The sequence below is a fragment of the Canis aureus genome, chromosome 22, assembly GCF_053574225.1.
Source record: "Canis aureus isolate CA01 chromosome 22, VMU_Caureus_v.1.0, whole genome shotgun sequence".
Classification (NCBI taxonomy): Eukaryota; Metazoa; Chordata; class Mammalia; order Carnivora; family Canidae; genus Canis; species Canis aureus.
Window position 1 is genome coordinate 3,156,118 of NC_135632.1, and position 25,979 is coordinate 3,182,096.

Below are 25,979 nucleotides of genomic sequence, written 5' to 3' on the forward strand. Positions count from 1 at the left end.
TTTGTATACCTTGTCAAGGAACAAGAATTTTGGCAGCTGAAAATGAACCTGATTATTGGCAGAAGGCTTAATTGCATGTGCCCTCAAGCATTTCACTGCCCATGTGTCCATTTTTTTTTTGAAAAAGTTAAACACAGGCCATCTTGACTATATTTTCACCTTTAGGAGAGTCTGCGTATTTTCTAGGAGTACTTTAGAGAGTGGTTATACCATAATATTCATGCTGTTTTTGAAGTTAAAAAAAAAATCCACAGAGTTCTCATATAGAATTTTCAGGGCTGGAAGAGATCTCCAGAAAATTAGCACAGCCAGTTTGCGAGATCCTTCTAGAACGAAAGCTCTAGAGGACAGGGAACGTGACATTAGGGCCTGGGATGTGAGAGTTGTCCGGGGAGTGAATGAATGAGCTGAATGTGATGTCCAGCAGGTGAGTGAACCTCCTGCATTCGGTCAGCGAGGACCCTAAGGCATGGGAAGGTGAAAAGGGCCCGGGGGGAGCTTGTCCGAGCCCTTAGCAGGTGCTGGGAGCGGAGTCCCTGGGCAGAGCGGTGCCGGGTGGTACAGGCCCCGCCGCACAGTCTGCGGCCTCAGACTAAGGGCAGGAGGCTCCTTGCTGCTTCCTGAGGGTTGGTGTCACTGTCAACCATGTGTCCCCGCCGCCGGGTCCTTGTTCCCCGATATAGTGGGAACATAGGGTGCTGCTCCCCTTTCTGCTTCCTGCCTGAAATGTGTGCTGGCCTAGGTGCCCTGCTGGGGATTCAGCAGGTAAGGGGGGGGCGGTCCCTGAGTGTACACAGCTGGCAGCCTTGCCTCTCCTTCTCTCTGCTCCTCCCAAGCTCACATGGGAGGACCTTTGCGTGATGGCTGTTTTGAAATGATTTTATCCTCAAAGAAAAATTGCAAGGCTAAGAATATAACAAAGAAACTCCCCCCCCCCTTTTTTTTTTAAGATTTTATTTATTTATTCATGAGAGACACAGAGAGAGAGGCAGAGACACAGGCAGAGGGAGAAGCAGGCTCCTGACGTGGGACTCGATCTCGGGCCTCCAGGATCACGCCCTGGGCCCAAGGCAGGTGCTAAACCACTGGGCCACCCGGGCTGCCCACAAAGAAACTTCTTAGTCTCTCCACCTAGATTTACTTACTGTTCACCTTTACGCCATTTGCTTTCTCATTACAAACTTGCACATGCACTCCTTACACACACACACACACACACACACACACACAATTATTTTTTCCAAATAATTTGAGAATAAGTTTCAGACCTCGTGGTCCTCTGCCCCTAAATACCTCAGTGCATATGTCCTCAGAATAGGGATATTACCTCATAGAATCCTGGCACAGTTACCAACTTGCATAAATTTAAAATTGATAAGGCCCTTCACATTTTTTTGAGGTCCTTATTTTTGGATTCTCTCTCTCTCTCTCTCTCTCTCTCTCTCTAGGGAATCAGGTCTGGGGGAAGGAAACTAATAAACATCATCAAAACTAGAGCTGGGACTGGCCTGATGTGTGCGTGGGACTTGTGCTTGCTTCCTGCTCTGCTGCTGCCACCTGGAGATCCTTTATTTTTGAAAAAAAAAAAAGCCTCATATTTTCTTTTGCATTGACCTGGAGACGACGTAGCTGGTCCCGCTCTGCGTGCTTACGCGGTGGGCTGGGAACCTCATCCTGTGGGCAGTGTGGTAGAGAGGGAAACTGAGGCTTAGCGGGATTTAGAACAGTTTGGCTCAGGTTGCTGAGCTACCTGTGGGGCCGGATCTGGACTTGGGTCCTCTGGTTCCACACCTGACGGCCGTCCCCCCACTCAGTTGTCGGGCCCCGGCCTCCCCGCGCTTGCTGCTCCCCCTAAGGAGCTCTACCTCCTCTGGTCACCGCAGGCTGTCTGTGTCTCTCGTCCTAAATCGCTGGGCTAAGGTGCCACTAGCCGGCCACTTGGGAAACCGCAGTGAGCTCAGGGAACTGGCCGCGAGCAGTTCCATCTCCGTCTCCTCCCGGGTTTATGGGGCGCTGCGCCCCCGCCGCGCCCTCCCTCGCCGCCTGCATCCCGACCGCAGCGGCCGGTTTCTGCCCTTCCCAGCTTTCGGGGTCCTCCTGTCGTCCTTTGGCACCCGAGGTCCTGCTTTATTCCCAGAGTCTTCAGCTGGGAGTTGGGGAGCTCTGGACACTCGCAGTTCCTGTGTTCGGGGGTCTTCTGCCGTCAGACCTCCTCGGTGCTCAGTGCTGGCCGATGCTTTCCAGGCGCCACCAAGGCATCCGCCCACGGACACTGTTACTAGGCTTTCGTTTGGTTTTTTAAAAGAGTCTGTTTATTCGAGAGCGAGAGGGAGACGCAGCCTCCCCACTGAGCGGGGAGACCGACCCGGGGCTCCCTCCCGGCTCCCTGGGATCGTGACCTGAGCTGAAGGTGGACACGACCCACCGAGCCACCCGGGCGCCCCACACCGTTACTGTCCTCCCGGTGGCCACGTCCCGTCTACATGGAAAGGCGAGGGGGCAGAAGCAAGACTGGTGAACCAGCTTGCTGTTGGGGGCTGCGGAGGATAAGATGAGGAGGAAGGCTAAGGAAAGTGGGGTCCCAGGGCACCTGCGCGCCTGGGCCAGTTCAGCGTCTGCCTTCAGCTCAGGTCATGATCTCAGGGTCCCGGGATCCAGCCCCGCATCATCGGGCTCCCTGCTCAGTGGGGAGCCTGCTTCTCCCTCTGCCTCTCCCCCTGCTCGTGCTCACTCTCAAATAAATAAATAAAATCCTAAAAAAAAAAAAAAAAAAAAAAAAAAAGTGAAGTCACTAGATTCGGGGAAGAGGAACTGCAAAAGAATATGCGGAAAACGCACTATCGAATTTGCGGAGGACGACCCCTTTTCTGTCTCATCCAGAAAGTGACAAAGGACTCGATTTTTCACTTCTGTCGAGTAATTTATTTTATTTATTTTATTTTTTATTTTTTTCTGTCGAGTCATTTAGGTTATTAGGACCTTAGACTGTTGTGATAGTGCTCGCTCGCACAGGGGACATATCGAGAATCGTTACAAGTCAGCACAATCCCTTTTCCTTGGTTTTCTTCCGGAAAGAGGGCCAGTATCTCCCTGCCTGGGTCCTTGAAGGTCATCCTTGCCCTCAAGGTCATCTTTTGTTATTAAAATGCCCTCCCCAGACACTAGAAGGTTAGATGGTGCTAGAAGGTTAGATGGTCCGAGGACCCCTCTCCTCTCCGTCCTTCAGGGGTTTATGGCCCCCAGTTCTCCCTGAAAGCTGCCTCCTGTTCTCAGGAGAGGCTGGTCAGCTGCACGACGGCCAAGGGCCTTGAAGGCGGCTGGGGCCAGCTGGCCGTGAGGGAGGAGCCGGGTAGCCTGGTCCCTCCTTGCCAGGCCTTGGCGTTGCTGGCCTGTGACTTCTCCAGAGAAGTGGCCGCTGTCTCTTTGGCAGGAGCCGTCGTGGCTCCTTGACTTCAGACAGTCGGGGGATGGGAGTTGTTCTCCACTCTGAGCCCGGCAGGGCTGTTTATTTTATTTATTTACTTTAATCATCTAGACTCTCCTTCTCCCCTTTCCCTCTCCCTTCCCTCCCTTGGTTATCTCGGTGTTTGCACTCCTCGTGGGACCACCCTGTGGGCGGAGGGTTGGGGCCTTCGCTGTGGCCAGATAAGGGGGTTCGCCCTATGATAACCGCCTGGCTTCCCACTTGAACGCGTGTATTGTAATTCTCATTCAACTGACTGTAAGCCAAGCCATGCCTGGGCAGATAATATCATTGCCTTTTTTTTTTTTTTTTTTTTATTAAACCCAGAGATGTCAGATTAAGGCATGTAAAATGCCGTCCACTGGAATATCCGATCTGCACAGCATGGTTATTATCTAAGCAAGCAGTCCTGCTCTGGCCGGCGTGCTGGAGAGTACAAGTCCATGTGGTTTATTCTGGACTCTTCTGCTCCATCTGTCCAGCCCCAGCTCCCCAAGGGGGGAAGGTAAAGGGGCTTCTCTCTTCAAGGGTCTACAAGTGCCTCCTGAGTGCTCCGGGGGAGTTTGAATATGTCACTACTTAAGTTTTGAGTATTTAATTAAAGCTTCAGCCCCGAGAGAAGATTCTTGTTTTAATATATGTCATTGTCAACAGCTATTAGAGATTCCCATGCGCCTACCTCTAGTTAAATCTCCTCTGTTGATGTTATAATTAACACTGATCGGAGCTGATGGCAGATCTCTAAAACGATTGATGGCGATTTATAAAGTCTGGGTACCTTTATTTTATTTCATTTTATTTTATTTTATTTTATTTTATTTTACTTTATTTATTTTATTATTTTATTTTATTTTTGGAGGGGTACCTTTATTTTTATCTGGATATGAGTTCACAAAACTCACATGTCGATTGAATTTTCACATCCTCCAAGGTCTCTACCAAAGGCATTTCAAGTGCTGTAAGTGTTCACTGGCTGCCAGCTCCTGGGTTTCTTACAGGGCCTGCGCATAAAATCTTGCCCGTGAGGTCTCCGTTGTTTTTGCGGGTAGCTCAAGCTGACATCAAGCCCTGAGCCTACCACGGATTTGATTTTGAATTATATCGACATCTTCATCAAACTGATAGTGACGTGCCCGTAAATTTTTATGCTAACCTATAAAATTTGAAGCGACGTGTCCAATAGGCATCTTTCAAAAAAAAAAAAGAGGATTTTTAATTTTAACGCCAAGAGTCTTGAAGGGGAGATGAATAAATCATCAAGGAAGCATCATTTCAAAGAGGCTGTCGGGCCAAAGGGTGGCTCATCTTTGTCCTGTGGAACATGGCAATGTTTAATATGGATAATACTTTGTTTGTTTTGGGATTCAGATGCTTAAAAATGCGTAGCAATTACTGCCCACTGATGCATGTCAGGTTTTTAATGAAGGAGAAGTCTAAACTGGTTGACTTGACGAGCCTGTGTGATCTATAGGGCATGTTCCATATCATTGGAATATGTAGTTCTGGCTCTCCAGTGATGAATAAACAGCCCCGCTACGCCTGCTGTCTGCCTAGAACCCTTGTTTCTGCCATTCTCAGCATAGTTGAGCAGTCATTGGACTCTCCCTGGGCTCTCAGGTGACATTTTTGCGGTTTACAGCTCCTGGGTGTACTCTGTTGTCTAGCAATTGGTTTTTGCTGGCAATAATGTTGATTAACCGTGTTTCCATGGTATGTGAGAAGAACACTGTTTGGATGAGAAAAGCCCGGGTTCGGGTTATCCCCACCCCCCCAACCCCATCCCACCTCCGTTAGCCTTGTGATCTTGGGCAAATCACGAAGAGTCTCTGAGGCTCAGCTTCCTCGCCCGTGAAGGCGAGATGATCATGGTGCCTTTGCGCACTTCATGTAGTTGATGTGAAGTTCACTGGGGACTTTGTAAGGGGCAGAATGTAGTACCATGCCGGAGTGGCAGGGCTACCGTGATTTCTGCCACTGAGCATTTAAGTACAGCTTGGCAGAAAGAGCCGTGCTAGGGAACGACCAGATTTCCAACGTAAAGGTTACTGCTCCGTGCATTCGTAATGATCTTGCTTATAGTAATGCCAAGTATAATTGGAGCCTTTGGAAACTGACCCGTGCCCCTAATAACGGGCGCACCAGCTATAGCATTCCCCCGAATGAACGCTATAAGCTTCCGACCTCTTGCTCCACCTTACCTTCTACTTGTGTCCTCTAGAGTGGAAGCAGGTGCCGCTGTGGACGCCGTTCAGGAGCACTTCACTTTCTCTTTGAAAATGAACTCATGGTGTGTTCCATTGTGGTCCGTGGAACTTGATGCAACAGTTCTAGCCGTTTGGTGGGATAGTCCTTGACGGGGCTTCCTGAGCTTCATATAATAGTGATCTCCTTAAATACATTGGTGATGAATAGGCTGTAGGTGTGTACTGTGCTGGTTTGTTTGAGTTGTTCTATGAACCTTACTGTCGTTAATCCATTTAACTTCAAATCTGCAATGACTGCAGCAGCTTTAACCTAGTGAGTTGAGTCCATTGTAAATATGACCCGAGGGCTATCCCATAGATTAATGGACGCTCAGAGGCAAAAGTCTCCACCCTTCAGTTAGCTGGTCTTCTTTCGTCTCTGTGATTTGCGTAGACCAAGTTGTTGGATGGGGCTGTGCCTACTTCAGAGCCAGCTGTCACTCAGGAGGGCCAGTACGTTCAGACAGCCCTGAGTGGTGAGGGCATTTTGGTGAAGGACTGGTGTCCAACATCCCCAGAGTGGCCTGAACCAGCTTGGGGTGAGGACAGGAGGCTTCGAACAGTGCCACAGTGGATAGGGGGATACCCTCTGTTTTATGAAAGCCACTGTGCTTGCTCATCCTGGGAGCATCGACATGGGAGTTTCCTGAAATTGAGCTCTTTGATTTTGTATGTATGTATAGGATCCTTGTTGGGGTTTCATCTGTCTGTGTAGTTATATTGGCGATTTTTCTCTAGGATATTGAGGGTTTGGGGTTTGCTGTGTAGTTGAGTGCACAGTGAAATTTCATAAAAGGAATTAAGCTCTAACAGTTCTGCTTGTTGCTCTATGAGGCTTTCAGATGAAAAAATAGATTACAGGATATAAATAACATGCTCAAGATCTCCATACTACCTTATTTGGTGAAGAGCACTGGCCCTGAAGACTGTGGAGATTCAGATCTCAGGTCTATCACTCATTTGCTGGGCCAGCTTGAGGAAGTTACTTGACTTCTCTCTGTCTCAGTTTCCACATCTGAAACTAGAGAAAGGATTATACTTAATTCACGCATACAGGCATTGTAAAGATTACATAAGGTCCGTACAATGGCAGGAGAGGTATCTGAAATATAGTTAGTGCTTCATAAATGTCAGTAATTCTCAAAGAAAGTTCTCCATCATTTCAGTACACCAATGGGAAGGGATTATTTCCTCTCTAGTTGAGAATTACTAAACTGGCTAGACTTTAAAAATGTTATATTTTTTTCTAAATAAAAGAAGGAAATGCTGTTTCTAAAAAATTAAAATGTAGTTAAATTGCAGAAGAAAAATACCTAGAGATCTCATTGTTAATCTTTTCCATATATTTTTCTAGTTCTTCATTCTGTTTCTATAAACACATATTTTACATAATTAAAATCATTGTCTATTTAGATTGTATGCTTTTTTGTCTTCATATAGTATGTCAGACATTCCTCAGATAATGGCGATGTCTCAAACATTGTTCATGGCTAGATAGTATTTTAAAATATGAATGCTTATTTTATTTTTTTATTTTATTTTATTTATTTTATTTTATTAAGATTTTATTTATTTATTCATGAGAGACAGAGAGAGAGAGGCAGAGACACAGGCAGAGGGAAAAGCAGGCTCCCTGAAGGAGCCTGATGTGGGACTCGATCCCGGGACCCAGGATCATGCCCTGGGTCCAAGGCAGACGCTCACCACTGAGCCACCCAGGCATCCCGAATGCATATTTTATTAATCATTCCCTTGTTGATTGGCATTTAGATTGTTGGCAGTTTTTGTAATAATTGGTACTAATGAAATATCTGTGTATGTTGATTTTTATAGTTTTGATAGCTTTATTAAAATTTATGCTCTTAATCTACAGTTTATCAGCAGTGTGTGAGAAGGCCCGAGAAATCAACCCCTCCCTGAATGATCTAGGTGCTTTGAGTGCAGGGCTGGGGGACAGGGTCTGTGGAGGGGTGTGGTGTGGTTGGCTACCACCCAGAGGCTCCTTCACTGTGAAGATCCTGCTTCTCTCCATTTGTTTTTGTACTGCTTTGAATGCACATAAAACTGTGAATATGCTTTAAAAATGGAACGGCTAATTTGAGATTATGGTTTTCCGGATAATTTTACTTACTAGGATCTCTATGTTCCCAAGCCGGAGGCCCCAACCAGCTTCTGCCATTGTGGGAATATCCTCTGACTGGGAAGAGTGAGGAATTCTCAAGTTAGGCCTGGAATCTTGTAGACGGTTTCCATGACCTGAAGCTTGGAGCCAGTGGGAAGGGTCTAGACCTGGAGTTAGCTCGGGTTTGAATCCTGGTTCTAGCACAGCTGTGCAGTCTTGGACATCTTGTCCAGCTTGAATCTGTTTCCTTAGCTAAATTTAAAATAAGACTACTGATTTATCTCCTTGCAGAATTTTCATGAAGATTAGAGAAGGTAACGTTTATGGTGTTTGGTGAATGGTAGCTTTGTTTGTTTGTTTGTTTGTTTGTTTTTTTAATGGTAGCTTTTATAATAATTGCCTCACAAAGTGATGTGGCTCCCATGTTTGTGTCAGTAGGTTTTCTAATTGGACTTGGGGGTGTCAGGGCAGATATGTGCCACGCTGTTGCCCTGAGTTGATCTCCACTTGGAGTTATGTGACTGGTGAGATTGAGGTATGTGTGGAGACCGGATAGTGTAAAACCTCGTCAGCATGTGACTTGATTAAATAAAGTTATGTCCAACCAGCGATGAGAGTGGCCATTCCCGTAACTTCTAGATATTGAATACTTATTTGTCCAAGCGCTGGGAGGTGGCTCTTGGCCCACACTAGTTTATTTACTTTTCGGAAATACCCTGTGAGGTGGGTCCTACAGTCTCCACGTGAGGATATTTAGCTTTCGAGAGGCTCCCTTCAGTTGGGTTGTCAGATTTAACAAAAATATAGTAATATAAATATATATTATATATAGTAATATATAAAAATATAGTGCATGAGATCTGAAATTCAAATTTAACTGGGTACTCTGTTTTATTTGGCCACCCTACCCATAACTTCCCCAAGATGATGCAGTGAATGGACGGAGCTGGGACCTAGATTTTCCTCCACCTGACCCTGAAGCCCATTCTGTAGGCTGTTACTCTGTGATGTGTCTTTGAGAAAGCAGAGAACTCAGGTGTGAAAAGTAAGGAAATTGTCGTCAGATGAGGTTTAAAGTCCTTTCGCTGGTAAATTGAGAAGCTGAACTCAGAGACACTTTACTCTTTTACCTGATTGGTGGAAGATAATTCCCTGTTAGGTCTAATGGTTAGAAATAGAGACAGCTAATGAGAGGTTATAAGATACCTATTATATATGCCAAGTACGGTGCTAGAACTACTTGGGAAAAAGCCCAATCTTTTCAAATGAGGATTTCAGTCTAAAGTTAAAAATTCTAAAGCTGTGTGGTTGTAGAGGTGCCTGTTGACCTAAACTTGACATAATACCTGACCTTCTGCTGGGAGAACTCCAGGGAGGAACTAGGGGCAATGTGTCAGTCGTCCAGTGTCTCTGCGGACCCTAGAATTGTTTCAGTCTAAGTCTTTCCAAGGGGCTGCACAGAGAATTATTTTCTGCTGCTAAAGAATTGGATGCCATAAGAATATCATAAGGTGTAGATATTTCTGGCCTCTTGAAAATCCATGTTTTCCTTGGCGGTTGAATGCATACTCATGGGCCATGCCTACTTTCTAAAAGCTCGCCCTCCTGCTTGCTCACCCTGCCCTTCTGGATAAGCCCGAGGCATTGCCCATTGCCGTGGTGTCGGGCTTCATGTGGAGCCATAGGTCAGCCTTTCCAGGAAGGAGCCCTTTGAGGGCTAGAGGGCAAGAAGCATGAAGAACCTACTGGGAGAAGACTCCTGTGGTTGAGGAGGGGGAGGAGCAGTTTGCTCCCTTCCTCTCTCCTGACTCTCCCAGGGTCCTGTTATGGAAACTTTGGAAGAAAAGGGAAGTGGAAATTTGCCAGTCTCACTTGGGAGCACTTTGGTCTCCATCTCTTTTCTGGAATGAGTGAGAAGTTGACCTAAAGATGCCTTTTGTTTTTCAGATAGCTTTGGTTCTGGCAAGTCAGAGGAACTAGAAACCCATCATTTGGCACCAGTTTTGTGTTCTGGGAACTCTATTGTCTTTTTGTATGAGATTATCTGGGAGTGTGAATCATTTGAATTATTTAACAGGACTGGGTATTCCTGAGATACCTCCAATTTGGGGGTATCACTCTACATTTTTAAAGTACTGGTTCACTCAGATTAAACAATGAACTCCACTGCACTTCTAGGTTGATGTAAAGGATTTCAAGACTAATAACCATCGTTATAATAATAATATAAAATAGTTGATTCTGGGATCCCTGGGGTGGCGCAGTGGTTTAGCACCTGCCTTTGGCCCAGGGCGCGATCCTGGAGACCCAGGATCGAATCCCACATCGGGCTCCCGGTGCATGGAGCCTGCTTCTCCCTCTGCCTGTGTCTCTGCCTCTCTCTCTTTCTCTCTGTGTGACTATCATAAATAAATTAAAAATTAAAAAAAAATTCCTTTCTGTTTAAAAAAAATAAAATAGTTGATTCTAAGCACTTTATGTGTATTAAATTCTTGCAATAGCATTTGAAGTGGGAACTATTGTTATGCCTGTTGTATAAATAAGGAAACCAAAGATCAGACCATTTCAAGTAACTTGCTTGAGGTCACACAGATTGTTGGTGGCAGAGGCAGGATTTGAACCCAGGCAGATGCACTCCTAGCTCTTTTTTTTTTTTTTTTTTTTTAAGATTTTACTTATTTATTCATGAGAGACACAGAGACAGAGAGAGGCAGAGACACAGGCAGAGGGAGAAGCAGGCTCCATGCAGGGAGCCTGACGTGGGACTCGATCCTGGGTCTCCAGGACCACACCCTGGGCTGAAGGCAGTGCTAAACCGCTGAGCCACCCAGGCTGCCCAACTCCTAAGCTCTTAACTGCTATTCTGTGTAGTTGTGTGTGTGTATGTCAGATATCTATCTCCTTGCAAGAAGGATGTCCTAATTATGTGTACTTGCACACACATCTTCTTAACATTCAGATTTCTCAGAGTAAGTAGTGGGGTTTGCAAATTGGATGAGGGCCATGCCAATTGGGAAACGGGTGAATGGGAAGTGGGGGAGAGCATGATACCTCAGAGGAGAGGGATGGGTTAGTGATCTGGGCTGGGTGGTCCTGATGGGAGTGGAGTAGAGCGGCTGATGCTGACACTTACAGAAAAGGTGGTGCTGGGAGTCTTGGGGGGCCCCGTGGAAGCTGGGGAGAAGGCAACGGCAAGAGGCACTGATGTTAGAGAATTCTGGGAGGAAGGGAGTTAATGCTCAGGATGGAGAGACCTCGTTACAACTCTTAAATGCAAGACTCCAGTAAATTGCCTGTGAAAGACCTGGCTGCCCCTTTGTCTGGCTACCTAGCCCTGTAAAGAAGTTGATAAAACATGCAAATAATGCTCATGTATATTTCAGGGAAAATCGTACTTTAATCATATGCTGGTTCGTTCATGAAAAACTGGCTTTTTCAGACCCGTTCTTGCTCTCTAACTTGCCCCCTGGGCTGTGATTTTTACCTGAAAGGTAACCGTCACTGCCCAGGTATTTTGAAACTGGAGCCTCTTTCATTCTAAGTTGGCAACCTGCCAGTCTCCTCTAATCATTGCTATGTTTGCGTGTGGAATCAGGACAAGAATCAAGGGAGCGCTTCAACGCTGTCAATAATGTGTGCTTAACACGCCTGGCACTAACGTGGTGTACGGTGCAGAGGACCGCAGACAGCTTATTTCCTGACGGATTGTTTTTGCCTCACATGGAGTGATGTTTGCTCCCGAGAGTGTGCGTGTCTGTGTGTGTGCTTCTGTGTGTCTGGGTGTGTGTGTGCATGTTCATTTTCTGCATTCAGCCTGCGTCACTACCACGGTAATCAGTGTTTCTCAGTGGCCTCTGTAGGTGAGGAGGGTTTCTTTGATGGCTAAAGACCTCCACTTCCCAGACATTAAATGTGCATAATGCCTTGAGGGTTTTAAGCCCTGCACTAAGCATGCTTGTCTCATACCCAAAGTAGCCACAGCGCCTGCATTCCCACAATAGCGGCAGCCCTGAGCAGATGCTTCCAGTGTTCTTATCTGGCTGTGCTTTTCACTTTGGGACAAAGTTCTATAATCATTCCTCATGGATTTATTTTCTCCACACTGTAAAGCCTGAATTGTGAAGATCTCATCATGCCATAAAGGGCAGCATGAGCCAAGTTCTTGGGGGCTGCTGAGGATTTCTTTGCCTTTTTTTTTTTTTTTCCTCCTTTTCCTTTTTGGAGATGTGTATCAGAAAAAGGCTCTGCCTTTAGAGAGAAATTTTACTGCTCTTGCCAATAATGTGTAACAATATTAAATTTAATGGCAGACCTTGAAGTGTATAAAAACTTAAGTCCAGAAAAAGGTAAGAGCCATACTACTGATTTTAAGGTAAGTGTAATAGTCCTGGTGAAAGATGGTATGCATTTCGTATTTTATTTTGTATTTAGTTGAGTTCAAATATTTATTTGAACTCTTGACAACATATTTGAGGTATTATATTTCAGTCTGAGATGAAAAGGTAAAGTATTTTTGATTAGGCAAAAAGTGTTTTTTTTTTTTTTTTTTTTCCTAGCAAATGTGTACTCTTGTGACAGTAGAATTTGCATGCTGATGAATTGGAAGTGCCTTGTAATAAAGTGGTCAGTGACAAAACCATTGTATTCTTAGGTTGCAAGTCAAGTATATAGACGTGCTTAAAAATTTTGTCTGACACCCATGACCAGTGAATTTAAATGTAAACATTTCAAGTCTGATTCAGTTTGAATAATGAGTAAAGCTGTATTTTAACTTTCTACCATAATCTGGACAGAATGATTCCCAATCTGCACCAATTAAAGACAGCCACGGACAGTGAAAATAATTAGCTTCACAAAATGAAATGGAATAAGTATTCAGCATAGATAAAATGGAGGCAGATGCATGTATCATGTTCTTGGAATCTGTCAGCTTCTGTGGCATGACAGAGACATTCGGGAGTCTGAGTTAGGAGATCAGAAATTGAAAATATATGGAGATTGTTCTTGTATTATAAGAAATAGTCCTGCCTGGTCAGACAGAAGAAATGGCATGTCAAGAAATGTCTTCTAAACTTGTCCTCAAACTGAAACTCGCCTGTCATTTCAGATTATTCATGCGTGTCTACTCAAATGTAACTTTATCATGCCAGTGCTCCTCCTGAGAGCCTGTCTTGAGATCGTTGCTAGTTTATGGTATCAACTTCAACGTGTCACGGTCACAGCACCAGCATCGAAGCCTGCCTTTTATTCAAAATATAAATTAGACCATGGATGAGATTTCCCAAGCACAACCGAATTTTGTAAGCCCGGGATGGACCTTTTACATAGAAATAGGGTAGGGTTTGGGGATTTGGTTATTAGCCCGATGGGCAGTTTGTCAGAAGGATTTTCCATTTAGAGTTTTGTCTTAATGTGCTTGGAAACTCTTCTGTATGTTGAATATAAGAGTAAGTTGGAATTGCATAGCCTACTGTCCGGATTGTCTTGCTTTTTGCACATCCTGGAAGTAATGGTGAAAATGACTTCCATTACTTTGACCATATATGTGATCTTTAAGATTGAATTAACGTTAAAATGAAACATCTTGGGAGTCTGAATGAATTTTTCTACTCATCTAGGCTTTTAGACTGGATGAATGGAAGGTATCTTGTTTCAGGGAGGATGTTTTCATATATACAGATGGTCTTACCAGAGATTTTCTTTTTCATGAGCATATATTTCATATTTTACTTATTTTCAGTTGTTTTAATGATTCATTTGGCTGAGTGAAACATTTTCTTTTCTGAATGCCCATCTTGGTATTAATCTCAGTGGGTGGCAAGAGCATTTTTAAAGAAATCTTTCTTCTGAATTCCAGAACAGTTTTAAGTGAGATACCTTAAGTTATACAGATCATTTCAGAGGGCATAAAATTAGTTGATTCTAATTTTCATCAAACCTGGGTTGTATTTATTATTAAACAGTGTTAGTGGAAGTGGTTTCAGTTGACGGGGATATAAAAATGTTCACTCAGAACCAGACCAGACCAAAGAGAAGAAACCTGAGTTTTGATGGTACAGAACTGTGTATTACGTGTAAAACCCATGTTTGCTCCTACACTGTGTATTTATGCACATACATAGAAAAATGTTATTAGCCTCAGAATTTAGTATAATATGCTAAGACCCCCCCCCCCCCCGAGTTGGCAGTCATCTCAGTGATTCTTGTAACACTCGATACTCTAAGGTACTTGAATTGCAACATAAAAACAGAAGTCAGAGGAAGCTTCAAGGCATGTAAGGCAAACATTCTCATAATCTGGTTATGTCTATGAACCCCAGCCTCCTTTTAGCACCAGGAGGGCATGCTCCTACCCCTTACCTCACAGGGTTGTTGTAAGAATTACTGATATACTGCCTCTGAAAGCATTTAGGAGATGAAAGGACCACAGAAATGTAAAATGACACAATTCTAGAAATAAGGGTAATACACATTTCCTCTATTTTAATTGAAGGGAAGTTGTATTTGTTCTAGAGTGCAAATAAAAAACACGTTGACCTAGAACCTTGGTAGCATCTGCTACTGATTTTCCCCTTGGCTTAGTGTAACCTCCATGAGAGCTGTGTGCACCCTGTGTATTGAACGCCCTATGCTGATGTCGGTGTAGGAGTGAGTCCTAGATTTCCGGAGCAAGAAGAAACCATAGCCATCTTCCTCTCTTAAGGAGGAAACAACAACAACAACATAGGCTGCACATTTTTCTCTAAGGCATAGACTGGATCTGTGGCTGGAATTGAGCCCTCCAGTTCCCACATCATGATGGCCAAATCTACTCTTTTTGATCATACAGATTTTTGCTTTGAGGAGATGCTAAGCATTTTAGATACATGTGATTTCTCTCTTGATGTCATTTGAATTCTCTGCACAAGGGAGGGGAAAATTGAGAATTTCCTTTCCTCTTTTTAAGATTATTATTTTTTCATGAGAGATACACAGAGAGAGAGGCAGAGACACAGGCAGAAGGAGAAGCAGGCTCCCTGCGGGGAGCCCGGCGCGGGACTCGATCCCAGGACCCCAGGGTCACGCCCTGAGCCAAAGGCAGATGCTCAACAGCTGAGCCTCCCAGGGGCCCTGAGAGCTTCCTGTGGAATCCGTAACTGTTGATAATGACTTGGTACAGTCAAAGATATATTGCATGCTTCATATACAAAGTACTGGTGGGGGATATGAAAGTGAATAAAAGTATTAACCTTTTTTTTTTTTTCAGTAATTCACGGTATAGTGCAACAAATGCTTATATTTATTGTAATTATGGTAGCAGAGGAATAGAGGAACGTTCCAGTGGTAGCTTGAGTGTGGAGAAGTACACACAGGATTTCTGGAGGTATCATTTGAGCTAAGCCTTGAAGACTTAGGATCGTATCTGGTAGATAAACAAGGATTGAAGATGAAGGAGTAGGCAAGGGCCGGGTGTTATTATAAACACCTCATAATCCAGGCTAAGTCATTTGGACGTTATCTCTCCTCACCCCCACCCAAGAGAGAAGGTTTTAAGCTGGGGAGAGATGAATCTGATTTGAATTTCAGAAGGCCTCTCTGCCAACAGTTTAGAGACCAAGGAAGGGATGAGACCAGAGCAAGAGAATATGATGGTCTCAAGTTTCTTAGCTTAGACCTTTCATGAGAAAATCTTGGACTCTGAGGTTTACATCAGTGTCCTTTGCCCCTGATCGAAGCTTCCTTAGAATTCCGCTGCTGCTTCCTCTGTGTACACATTTTATCCAATCACCGTCTTGCCATAGGAATATATTAGCTACAAGTAGGTAACTACTGGATGTGAAATGTAACACTTCTGCTCTTGCTAAGTTTACAACCTCTTTTCTATTAGAATTTTTTTTTAGGGGATCCCTTGGTGGCTCAGGGGTTTGGCGCCTGCCTTGGGCCCAGGGTGTGATCCTGGAGTCCCGGGATCAAGTCCCATGTCGGGCTCCCTGCATGGGACCTGCCTCTCCCCTCTGCCTGTGTCTCTGCCTCTCTCTCTCTCTCTCTCTGCGTCTCTCATGAATAAATAAATAAAACTTTTTAAAAAGGATTTTTTAAAAAGATTTTTAAAAAAAATTTATTCATGAGGGGCAGAGACCCAGGCAGAGGGAGAAGCAGGCTCCCTGCGGGGGGCCCGATGCGGGACTTGATCTCGGGACCCTGGGGTCACACCCTGAGCCAGAGGCAGACGCTCAACCGCTGAGCCACCAGGTGTCCTCTATTAGACCGAATTGTGCCTGATTTTGAGTAGCTCTGTTTTTCTTCTATAGAGAATGAAAAATATTTTCCCCTAGAAGCTCAGAGAACTCCAAATTCAGCCTTTCTTAGCTTATAAGACGTTGATTTGAAAGTTGTCATGTTGCTTGCATAATCAGTCCAGATATAACAGAGTAGGGAGGTCAGTGGCCATTTCTTTGTATTTAACTTTGTTAAAAATTACTATTTCCCTCTTTAATGAAGAATGTGAAGGTCCTGATACTGGGTACTTCATTCTGTTTCATAGATCAATTAGTCGTGTCCTGAACTATTTAGTAGGGCAAGCTCTTTATCGCTGTTCTTATTTAATTTTTTTGTCTCTTTTCATGTGTTTTCTGTTCTAGATAAGTTTTAGAAATAGTCTGGATAGTTCCCCAAAGTAATTCTTTGGGGATTTTTTTTTTCATTGAAATTGCATTGATTAGAGAATAACTGAGGTGAATCACTAACTAAGTCACTGAGTTCTGCCTTATGGGAACACAGTAGGACCCGCCAAGTTTAAGTCTTTTTTTGTGTCAGCAAAGCTTTAGAGTTTTGGGTTTTTTCTAAAGATTTATCTGGGAGCGAGCGAGGGCACAAGTGAGGGGACGAAGGGGAGAGAGTCTGGAGCCTTCGTGGCGCCGAGCACGGAGCCTGACCACCTGATGCCAGGGCCCCGGGGTCATGACCTGAGCTGGAGCCAAGAGTCGGACGCCAGAGCCATGGTGACACTCGAGGGCCCCTCGGGCTCCTCATGTGGAGTGTCCACGTTTCTTGTCAGGTTTAGTCGGCACCGTGGATAGGTTTTGGTCAGTCGTGCTGTCTTCCTTTCTTTTTTTTCTTTTCCTGGGGAAATCGCCTTATTTTCCCTGGGGGTGTGGCTAGATGTCTAGTCTCCGAATTTCTGGAATCGCGTCTTCGCGCCCGCGGGTTCGTGGCGTGGGGCAGGTGGGAAGGCCACCGTCCGTGCAAGGGCCAGCACCCACGCGCCACGGCAGAGGTTAGCAGTGTGGCCACCCCTGGAGCAGGGAAACCCGTTCGGGTGGCTCTTGTCGGGCGTGGGGGGCCGTGCTGGTGGCTGACGTGGTCCTCGGTGTCCTCGACGGAGGCCTGGCCAGTGCGGGGGCACCGCCTGTCCATCACGGCCCCGGTGGGCTCCTTGGGCGTCGTGGAGTCCAGGCCCGTGCTTTTGTGCTATCCTGGGGACTCCTACTTGCCGGTTTCTCCAGGCAAGACCCTCTTCTTGTCTGGAAGATGCCTTGGGTGGGCGCGCACCGCTGGGTGTGCCAGGGAAGAGCTAGTCCAAGAAGCGTGTGCTCTTCTCCTAACCGTCTTCACCCCTTTCTAAGTAAATTGCTTTTAACTCCCTTACTACCCCTTTTGTAGGGTTTTAGTGTTGGTTCATATCTAAGTGGTGTATTATACTACTATCTGTTGATTTTTTTTTTTAATATTTTTTATTTATTTATGATAGTCACACAGAGAGAGAGAGAGAGAAGCAGAGACAGGCAGAGGGTGAAGCAGGCTCCATGCACCAGGAGCCCGACGTGGGATTCGATCCCGGGTCTCCAGGATCACGCCCCGGGCCAAAGGCAGGCGCCAAACCGCTGCGCCACCCAGGGATCCCGATTTTTTTTTCAATTTTTGTTATCATCTATTGATTTTTCTGCTATGATAGATGAGGAATTAGCTCACTAGTAGCATCCCCGACATCGCGTTCAGCTACTTCACTGGTTGGCTATCTTTGGAACTTTAAAAATGCACTTATGCTTTTTTTTTTTGTCTTGCTCTGCCAAATAGAAATATCCTACCTAGTGACCATCGTACTCCCTCCACCAATCCTTTCTTTTTACTTTTTATTTTTTTTATTTTTAAAAAATTTTTTTACCAATCCTTTCTCTCACTTGTCCCTCCTTCTCTTACATATGATAATTCTTTCATTCTCGCCACCCCCTCCAGTACTCCTCATTGCTCCTTCCACGTTTCAATCATAGGTTGATTTTATTCTTTATTTTTTTAAAAGGTTTTATTTATTTATTCATGAGAGACAGAGAGAGAGAGGCAGAGACACAGGCAGAGGGAGGAGCAGGCTCCATGCAGGGAGCCCCACTCAGGACTCGATCTCAGGTCTCCAGGATCACACCCCGGGCTGAAGGCGGTGCTAAACCGCTGAGCCACTTGGGCTGCCCCTCCTAGGTTGATTTTAAAAGTTTAATATCAATAAGCAAAGCTTACACACTACAACCACGTAAAGTTATGTAATTGTGACTATATAAAGGTTCACCAGAGCAGGTAATCACCTAACTTAATTTTTAATCGCTTAATTTTAATTAAGGATACTGCTTCAGAACGTGGTATCTGAGGAAAAGGTTAGATTCTGGAGATGACTATACCAGATGACAACATCAATTAATTCATTAGGAAAAAAATCGAGTACCTACAAGTAATTTTGACAAGTAGCAATCTTCACCATAACTCGACGAGATGAGTAAGGTTGTTATCTCAACTTTGAGGGTGATAAATCTGAGATACAGAGAGAAAATAACTTGCCCCAAGTCATAGTGTAATTTTGCAATCAGTAGAGCTGACATCTGAATACTGTTGGTGGACTTCAGAGCTTGGACTTGCGGTCCTCTTCTCTCTCATACTGTTAACTTTCTTGGAGTTGATAAGATACACAGGCAAGGAACAATCAACTGCCTTCTTTGCAAAAAAAAAAAAAAAATCATTACCATTTTTATAAAGACATCTCAGTTTAATTTCTTCTCTCTGCATATGGTGTTCCCTTGAGTAAATGGACCTGCAAGTGAGTACTTCCTGATTAACAGAAAGAGGAGGGATCCCTGGGTGGCGCAGCGGTTTGGCGCCTGCCTTTGGCCCAGGGCGTGATCCTGGAGACCCGGGATCGAATCCCACATCGGGCTCCCGGTGCATGGAGCCTGCTTCTCCCTCTGCCTGTGTCTCTGCCTCTCTCTCTCTCTCTCTCTCTCTCTCTGTGACTATCATAAATAAATAAAAATAAAAAAAAAAGATTAAAAAAAAAATCGGAAGAACAGAAAGAGGAGCTGTGAGGTAGGTGGCATAGGGTTTGGTGTAGGATAGCAGTGGGGTAGAATGGTTAGGGAGGGACCAGATCACGCAAGAGTTTTAATAAGCTCCGAGGAGTTCAGGCTGGATCGAATGGAGGAGGAAAGAAGATGGTAGGCTTTGGCGTGGTTGGTTGATGTACAAGTAATATTTCAGGATAAAAGAGTGGTAATTTAAGGAAAAAAGTGGTATTTCGGGGTTAAAAAAGAGGTTCTGTGAAGGACTGATAAAGGGTCCTGGAATCTACTTGAGAAATTGGTTCAGGCAAATCAAGGCCATGAACCCTAGTCATTGAGGTTTTGACCAACGATCCATTCCTACCTCTAATTACTCGTCCACAAAACAGAAGCCATCGTGAGTGGGCTCGGGTTACTTCAGCTGTCTCTTTGAAGAAAGGTAAATGATTGTCTCTATTGATCTGTTTAAAGAGTAAGGCCTGGTTGTAGATGTGTGTAATATAAGGTTTTCAACTACTTCAGTGATCTGTCGCTTCTTGTTTTTTAAAAATCAGCTTCCAATTTGTCTATTTTTCCAGGTAGGGTGTGAAAAGATAAACCTTGAGAAAATATACAGGCAGGAGTCTGAGACGACCCCCCCCCCCCACCTCCCCAAATGCAATTATGAAATCAGAAGAGAAGGGACAAAATTAAGGATGGTTTAAAGGACAGTTATATTACTCTCTCTTTTATGCTATCTCTTTGCACATTTTTTCTTTCCTAAGTTCATTTATCATCATTTGTCCTTTTTTAAAAATTCATTTTGAATATCCAAAATGATATCTGATGACTATTTTTTAGAAAGAGAACAAGCAATATTGACTTCTATTAAGTACTAAATAAAATTTCTTCTTGCCTTTCTCACTCCTTAGATGTGACCATAGCTGATACTCTGGCATTAGACTGGCAGGAGTGTGTGTACACGCATAAAAACATGTACAGAAAGGAGCCACACCCAAGTGCAGGCCTCACGGGTCAGGAAATTACACTTTTATGTGATCAAGAAGGACAGTGAAAAATATAAATCATGTGGGCCATTTCATAACCTACCTTCCTGTTGCTACTTATCGAGCCCCCCTAGAAAGACAAGGTAGGACTCAGCCTGGACTTAGTAACTAAATGCCTCTTATACTGTGAGCACTCTCTTGGTATTGAGGCTTTAAGCTTAATTTCAGTTATTTTGTGCTTTCCTTATTCTTTCATTTTTGCATTTGTAAAATTTAGACATTTCTCATGTTCTTTTTTTCTTTTTTAAAGATTTATTTATTTATTCATGAGAAATAGGTACAGAGAGAGAGAGGCAGAGACACAGGCAGAGGGAGAAGCAGGCTCCATGCAGGGAGCCCGACGTGGGACTCGATCCCAGGTCTCCAGGATCACGCCCTGGGCCAAAGGCAGATGCCAAACCGCTGAGCCACCCAGGTGTCCTTCTTTTCTCGTGTTCTTATCGATGTTTTGAAAAATGAAAAGGCCAGAAAACCAACTCAGAAAATGAGAGAAGGCAGGCATGGGGAGCATAATAAATAGGGATATACAAATTTTGGTGGTGGGGTGGGGAGGAAGAGGGACCATGTCTCAAGTTTCTTATTTGTCACTTAATTTTAATCTGATACAAAGAATTGGCCAGTCTTCTCCTAGTGCATAGTCATTCTGAACTTTATTTCTTATATTCTCACCATTACTTTTTCCTGTCTCAAATTTATGCCTTTTTTCCTGAAGACAGGGTGAATGGAAGCAAGATACAAATGAGGGGACAAAGAAAGAATGAAATGAACCAAGAATGAATCTGTTCCGTTCTCCTTATACCTGCGTTTCTTGCTTTTCCCACTCTGGGCACCCGCTCTTCTATTGGTTGTGATCTCGCCTCCATAAAGCCTTACTTTTTATTTCTAAACTTTATTGCTCTAGTTTTCTCATTTCCTTTCTCTTTTCACAGAAATAAGATCTAGGCTGTATTTGATTTATAAAGCCACATGTAAGTCCGTGAAGATAAGAATCCATGGTTGGGTATTCCTCTGGCTCTGCTGTGTATTAGCTGGAAGACGTTGGAGCAGTTGCCCATCCTTTATTTGGTCTAGGGGATCTTTCTAAGATGCTTTTCGTGATTTTTCTTGTTCTAAGTTCAGAGAACTATCATTACGAACACATACAAACCAACACAAATATTGGCAAAAGCCCTGAAGATCATAGAGAGCAACAAAGTGGTAAAGTTCTAAGGTCGTCAGTGGTCACCAGGCCTCGGTTCACATTCTCTTTCTATTCACCGGGGGGGGGGGGGAATAGCACCTTTATTTGAAGAGAGAGTTCAGTTTTGGTCATTGCAGTTAAAGATGGTAGTGGGGAAGGTGGTGCGTATAATAATGAATAGGAACAGGATGGAAAATGGGTTCTTTCCCTAGGAACAGGTCAAGTTTCAGAGGCTGGATGTTACATTTCTTGGTTGAACCATCCACTTTCATGATTCTGTGGCTTCTAGCTATTGTTTTTCTTTTTTTAAAATTTCTTTTGACTAGTACATACATGTGGAGGATGGTTTCTCTGCCTTTGTTTTTGTGCTACTTCTTTATACTCAGTTATTGTTGTCTTCTGGATATAATTCTGAGTTTACACTTCTGTGTTCAATTTCTTCTCATTTACTCAGCATTTAAATTTGTTTTCTTGTTTTTTAATTCATACTGCCGGGATCTTCTCCCATTCTCACACCCAACCTGTTCTCTTTTTTTTCTTTATCATTTCTTTGTTTTTTTATATCCCCAGTGAGAGAAGAGGGACACTGGTGTCAAGAAGAGCCCCAGAAGTTCTAATCTAGGATTTTTTCAGTGCCCTGGTTTAGTCCAGGGGAGGGAGATTATGGGATTTGGAGTAAAATAGCAGCAGGAGACAACCAAAAGTTCTAATAATAGCTTAGCTCTTTAGGTCATCACCGAGGTCAGTTTCTCTGGCACTCATTTTCCTCATTTGAAAAATACTGATTCTGTGCCTTTCATTTTTTTCTTAATTAAAAAAAATTTTTTTAAAAATTGAAGTTCAATTTGCCAACACATAGTGTAACACCCAGTGCTCATCCCATCAAGTGCCCTCCTCTGTGCCCTTCACCGAGTTTCTGCCTTTCAAAGAATTTTGAAGATTAATGAGATGATGTGAGTGGCAAGTCTTGCCCAGTGGTTGGTACATAAGCCTTTTGTAGATGTTACATCTTTCCCCTAATCACACATGCCTGCTTATTTAATATCTGTCTGTCTGTCTCTCTCCCACACACACACTTTTCTTTCTCTCAGGATTGACAATATCAGTTTTCTGTTTGTATTTTTTTCTCAGGTCCTTGTGCACTAACCCTTTCGCCTAGCTACTACACAACTAAACCAAACTCAAACATATGACAGAGGTACGAAGGAGAAACCCAAGGAAGCAATAAGTTAAATAAATCCTTAGTTGATTTTAATGAGCAAGACAGCTTATTGTTTAGAGTACATAAATGTGGAGACACCTTTCCCACTCAGTTCTGATAATTGCAGTTTATCCACAATACTCAGTATCCCCTGAGAAGGAACTAATATTTGGTAATTTGTTCTAACTTCTTTCATGCTGTTTTTCTTTCTTCTTCTTTTTTTAAATATTTTATTTATTTACTCATGAGAGACACAGAGAGAAAGAGAGGCAGAGACACAGGCAGAGGGAGAAGCAGGCTCCATGCAGGGAGCCCGACGTGGGACTCGATCCCGGGTCTCCAGGGTCATGCCCTGGGCTGAAGGCAGCACCAAACTGCGGAGCCACCCGGGCTGCCCTCATGCTGCTTTTCAAATCCAAAAGTTATTCTACGTCTGATCACTTACACTGTTGCATAAATTAAGCATACGGTCCCCTTACTAAAGATAACTTCTAAGTATTGTGTATTAAGGATATTCCAGAGGCCAGAGAGGATGCTTTAAAAAGTACAAAGACGACCAAAAATTTGTTTAACTGTATTTTCAAAAATTAAAAGAATGAAATACAGTTTTTTGTTTTGTTTTTGCTTTAACTTACTTGACAGGCAAACAACAGAAAAACCAAAAAAGCCCAGATGCTATGTAGTGTCAGCAGAGGTGTGTGAAAATGGGCACTTTTCTATCCTGCCGGTGGGAATTTGAATTAGTGTTTCTGGATGGCATTTTGACAGTGGACAGAGCCTTCAGCTCAGTGGCTTTGTCTCCAGAAACTATTCCTATAAAAATACTTGCACATTTGCACAAAGATATAGTGATAGGAATGTTTACTGCAGCACTTTATTTATTTATTTTTTTTGTAATAGCAAGGAAAGGCAAACAACCTAAAGGGGCACGAGTATATAATTTTTTCTTACTGCCTAAAGGTATGTGCATAACAAAAGGTGAAGTAAGCTCAGAAGTTTATGCCTAGAACTAGTAATACTGGTTATCTTTGACTACAGGGTTGTGCATAATTTTCTTCTCCATAATTCTTTGCACATTCGTAATCAGCATATATTCTATTGATTAAAAAATAAAAATCAAATCTACTTTAAAAAATATGGTTATATATTAATAAAACAGAACAGCCTTTTGCTGGCTCCCGGCTGTGCTCCCATTAGGCCAGTGCTGTGCTGAGACCCTTGAGGTGGTCCCTCTGCTTCCAGCCTTGCCCTCTGGCCAGATGTGCTCACAGCAGGTCCCCTGTTCCCGCCGTCTGTTTTCTTCAGTGTTGTCCTCTCCCAGTATTATTCTTTGCTGCCTCTCCTTCCATGGCTCACACAGTTAACTATCAAACCATTTAGAACAATTTGTTCTTTTTTGAATGCATCCTTTGTTTTTCTTGACACATCCCTCCTCAGAAATATGATCTCTTCTGCCTCATTAGCCTGGTAAACTCCATCTTTAATCCCTCTGCTGTATGAGTTAAGCAGACTAGCCATTCTAAAATTATCAAGGTTCTGCATCTTCAGGGCTTAATACACATTTCATGCTGCTTTCACAGGTGTTCCTGGGGGAGTGGCTCTCTTCCATGTGGTGATTCAGGGGCTCAGGCTCCTTCTGCCTTGTGGTTCTGCTCTTTTCCACCTCTGACTCTCAAGGTTGCCCGAGGTGTCTCTCCTCTCCAGCCGACTGAAAGGAGAAAAGAAAATAGAGAATCATGTGCAGGTTTTTTATGAGGAAGTTTTAATGGGCAAAGCCTAAATTCTATTGGCCAGAGCCTAAGCAAATGGCCAGATCCAACCACAAAAGAGCCTGGGAAGTGTATTCTGGTGTGTGCCCTGGAGGAACAGGAAGTGAATTTTGATGAACACATAGTAATTGCTGCCTTAATAGGTAGAGGCCCAACTCCTAGTTCCACCCCTAGGTGTGTAATGTCTTAAAGTTCTTGAATTTATTTGAACATTAGTTTTCTAATTTATAGAGTGAGTGCAATAAGACCTATCTACTACAAAGTGTTGGTATGAAGATTAAATTTTGAGTCCTCATACATGGAATAGCTTCATAAATTCTGAGATGTTGTGCAGATACAAGGAGGACACTTTCGTGAATGTTGGTCTCAGCATTTTGCCTTTTTTCTTTTCTGAAAAAAGATTTTATTTATTTAAGAGAGAGAGAGAGAGAGAGAGAGAGCATGAGTGGAGGGCAAGGGGCAAAGGGAGAGGGAGAAGCAGACTCCCCGCTGGGGAGGGAGCCCCATCTGGGGGAACCTGATGCAGGTCTCCATCCCCGGACTCTGGGATCATGACCGGAGCTGAAGGCAAATGCTTAACCCACTCAGCCACCCAGATACTCCCCTTCCACCCCCCAGTTTTGCTTTTTAAAAAATGTGTACCTGACTTGTAGATTAGACCAAGAATTGGCAAGCTACAGTTTGCGAGCCAAGCCTGGCCAGCTGCCTATTTTTGTGAATAAAGCTTTATTAGAATACAGCCATGTTCTGTAGTTTATGTATTTTCTAAGGCTGCTTCTGCAGTATAGGCAAAGGTGAGTGAGCGCCACAGAGACCTTATAGCCTGGGAAACCTAAATTTTTACCGTCTGGCTCTTTACAAAAGAAACTTGCTAACCTTTGGACCAGACTGTGAGCATCCGAGGTATTATTCGTTTGTATTTAGTAGTGCCTGAGACATGGCATAGGCCCAGGGAATTTTTACCGAGGGACTGAAATCTCTTTTCAGAGCCATGTAGTTCAGAAATTATGCAGCGGGAAGGCAATTTCAGTAGGGAAGATGCCTCTCCACCAGAGTGGATGAACACTGTTGGTTCCTCTTTGAATAGCCAAATAGCCAAGGTAATCAGGCACCCTGAGTTCAGTCCCAGCTGAATCCCCTCTACTGGGCTGCCTTTGCCAGGTTCTTTTCCAAACATAAGCAAATGCCCTTTCTGGAACATCATTATAATTGGTATAGTCATCACACTGTTTATAATGCACCACTATTGAACTCATTATGGTTGGCAAATATTAAAGTGAATGATTACTGCAGGAAGTAAAAGGCAGAGTAATGGACAGTTGACTGAGAAATGCTTCGATATCACAAGTGCACTGTCTCATTAATGTTGGTTTCTGCTTATTACATAGCCTGACTTTTGCTAGTTTGAAGACATAACAGCTTGAACAGTAGTGGTGCAAACTTGATAGTGATTCTTTTCCTCTAATAATTGGTAAAATAAGAATCTCCATCAGCCATTCAATACAAATTCAGCACTTGGCAAGTAGAGATACTACATGGATGTAGCTGGATGTTGGAGGGGGTGTTCATTGAGCTAATATTTATTAATGCCCAGTAGCTGTTAAGCATCGTGCATCGTCCTAGGTGCCGAGGATGGTAGGATAGATAAGCCCATC

At 43.7% G+C, this 25,979-nt stretch overlaps 1 protein-coding gene across 6 annotated transcripts in view; it reads left to right on the top strand.

Annotated features, from left to right (window-relative positions):
• Nucleotides 1-25,979, top strand: part of PLCH1 (phospholipase C eta 1) — a 202,317-nt gene that overhangs the window by 50,265 nt on the left and 126,073 nt on the right. Inside the window, exon 1 of one of the 6 annotated variants that reach the window (XM_077864630.1) lies at nt 11,716-12,174. The exons of the other annotated variants lie outside the window; for them this stretch is intronic. Within the exon in view, the coding sequence (XP_077720756.1) occupies nt 12,132-12,174 (43 nt within the window). The 5' untranslated portion in view covers nt 11,716-12,131. Of the gene's footprint in view, nt 1-11,715; nt 12,175-25,979 lie in introns of those variants that run through there. 6 annotated transcript variants of the gene reach the window in all.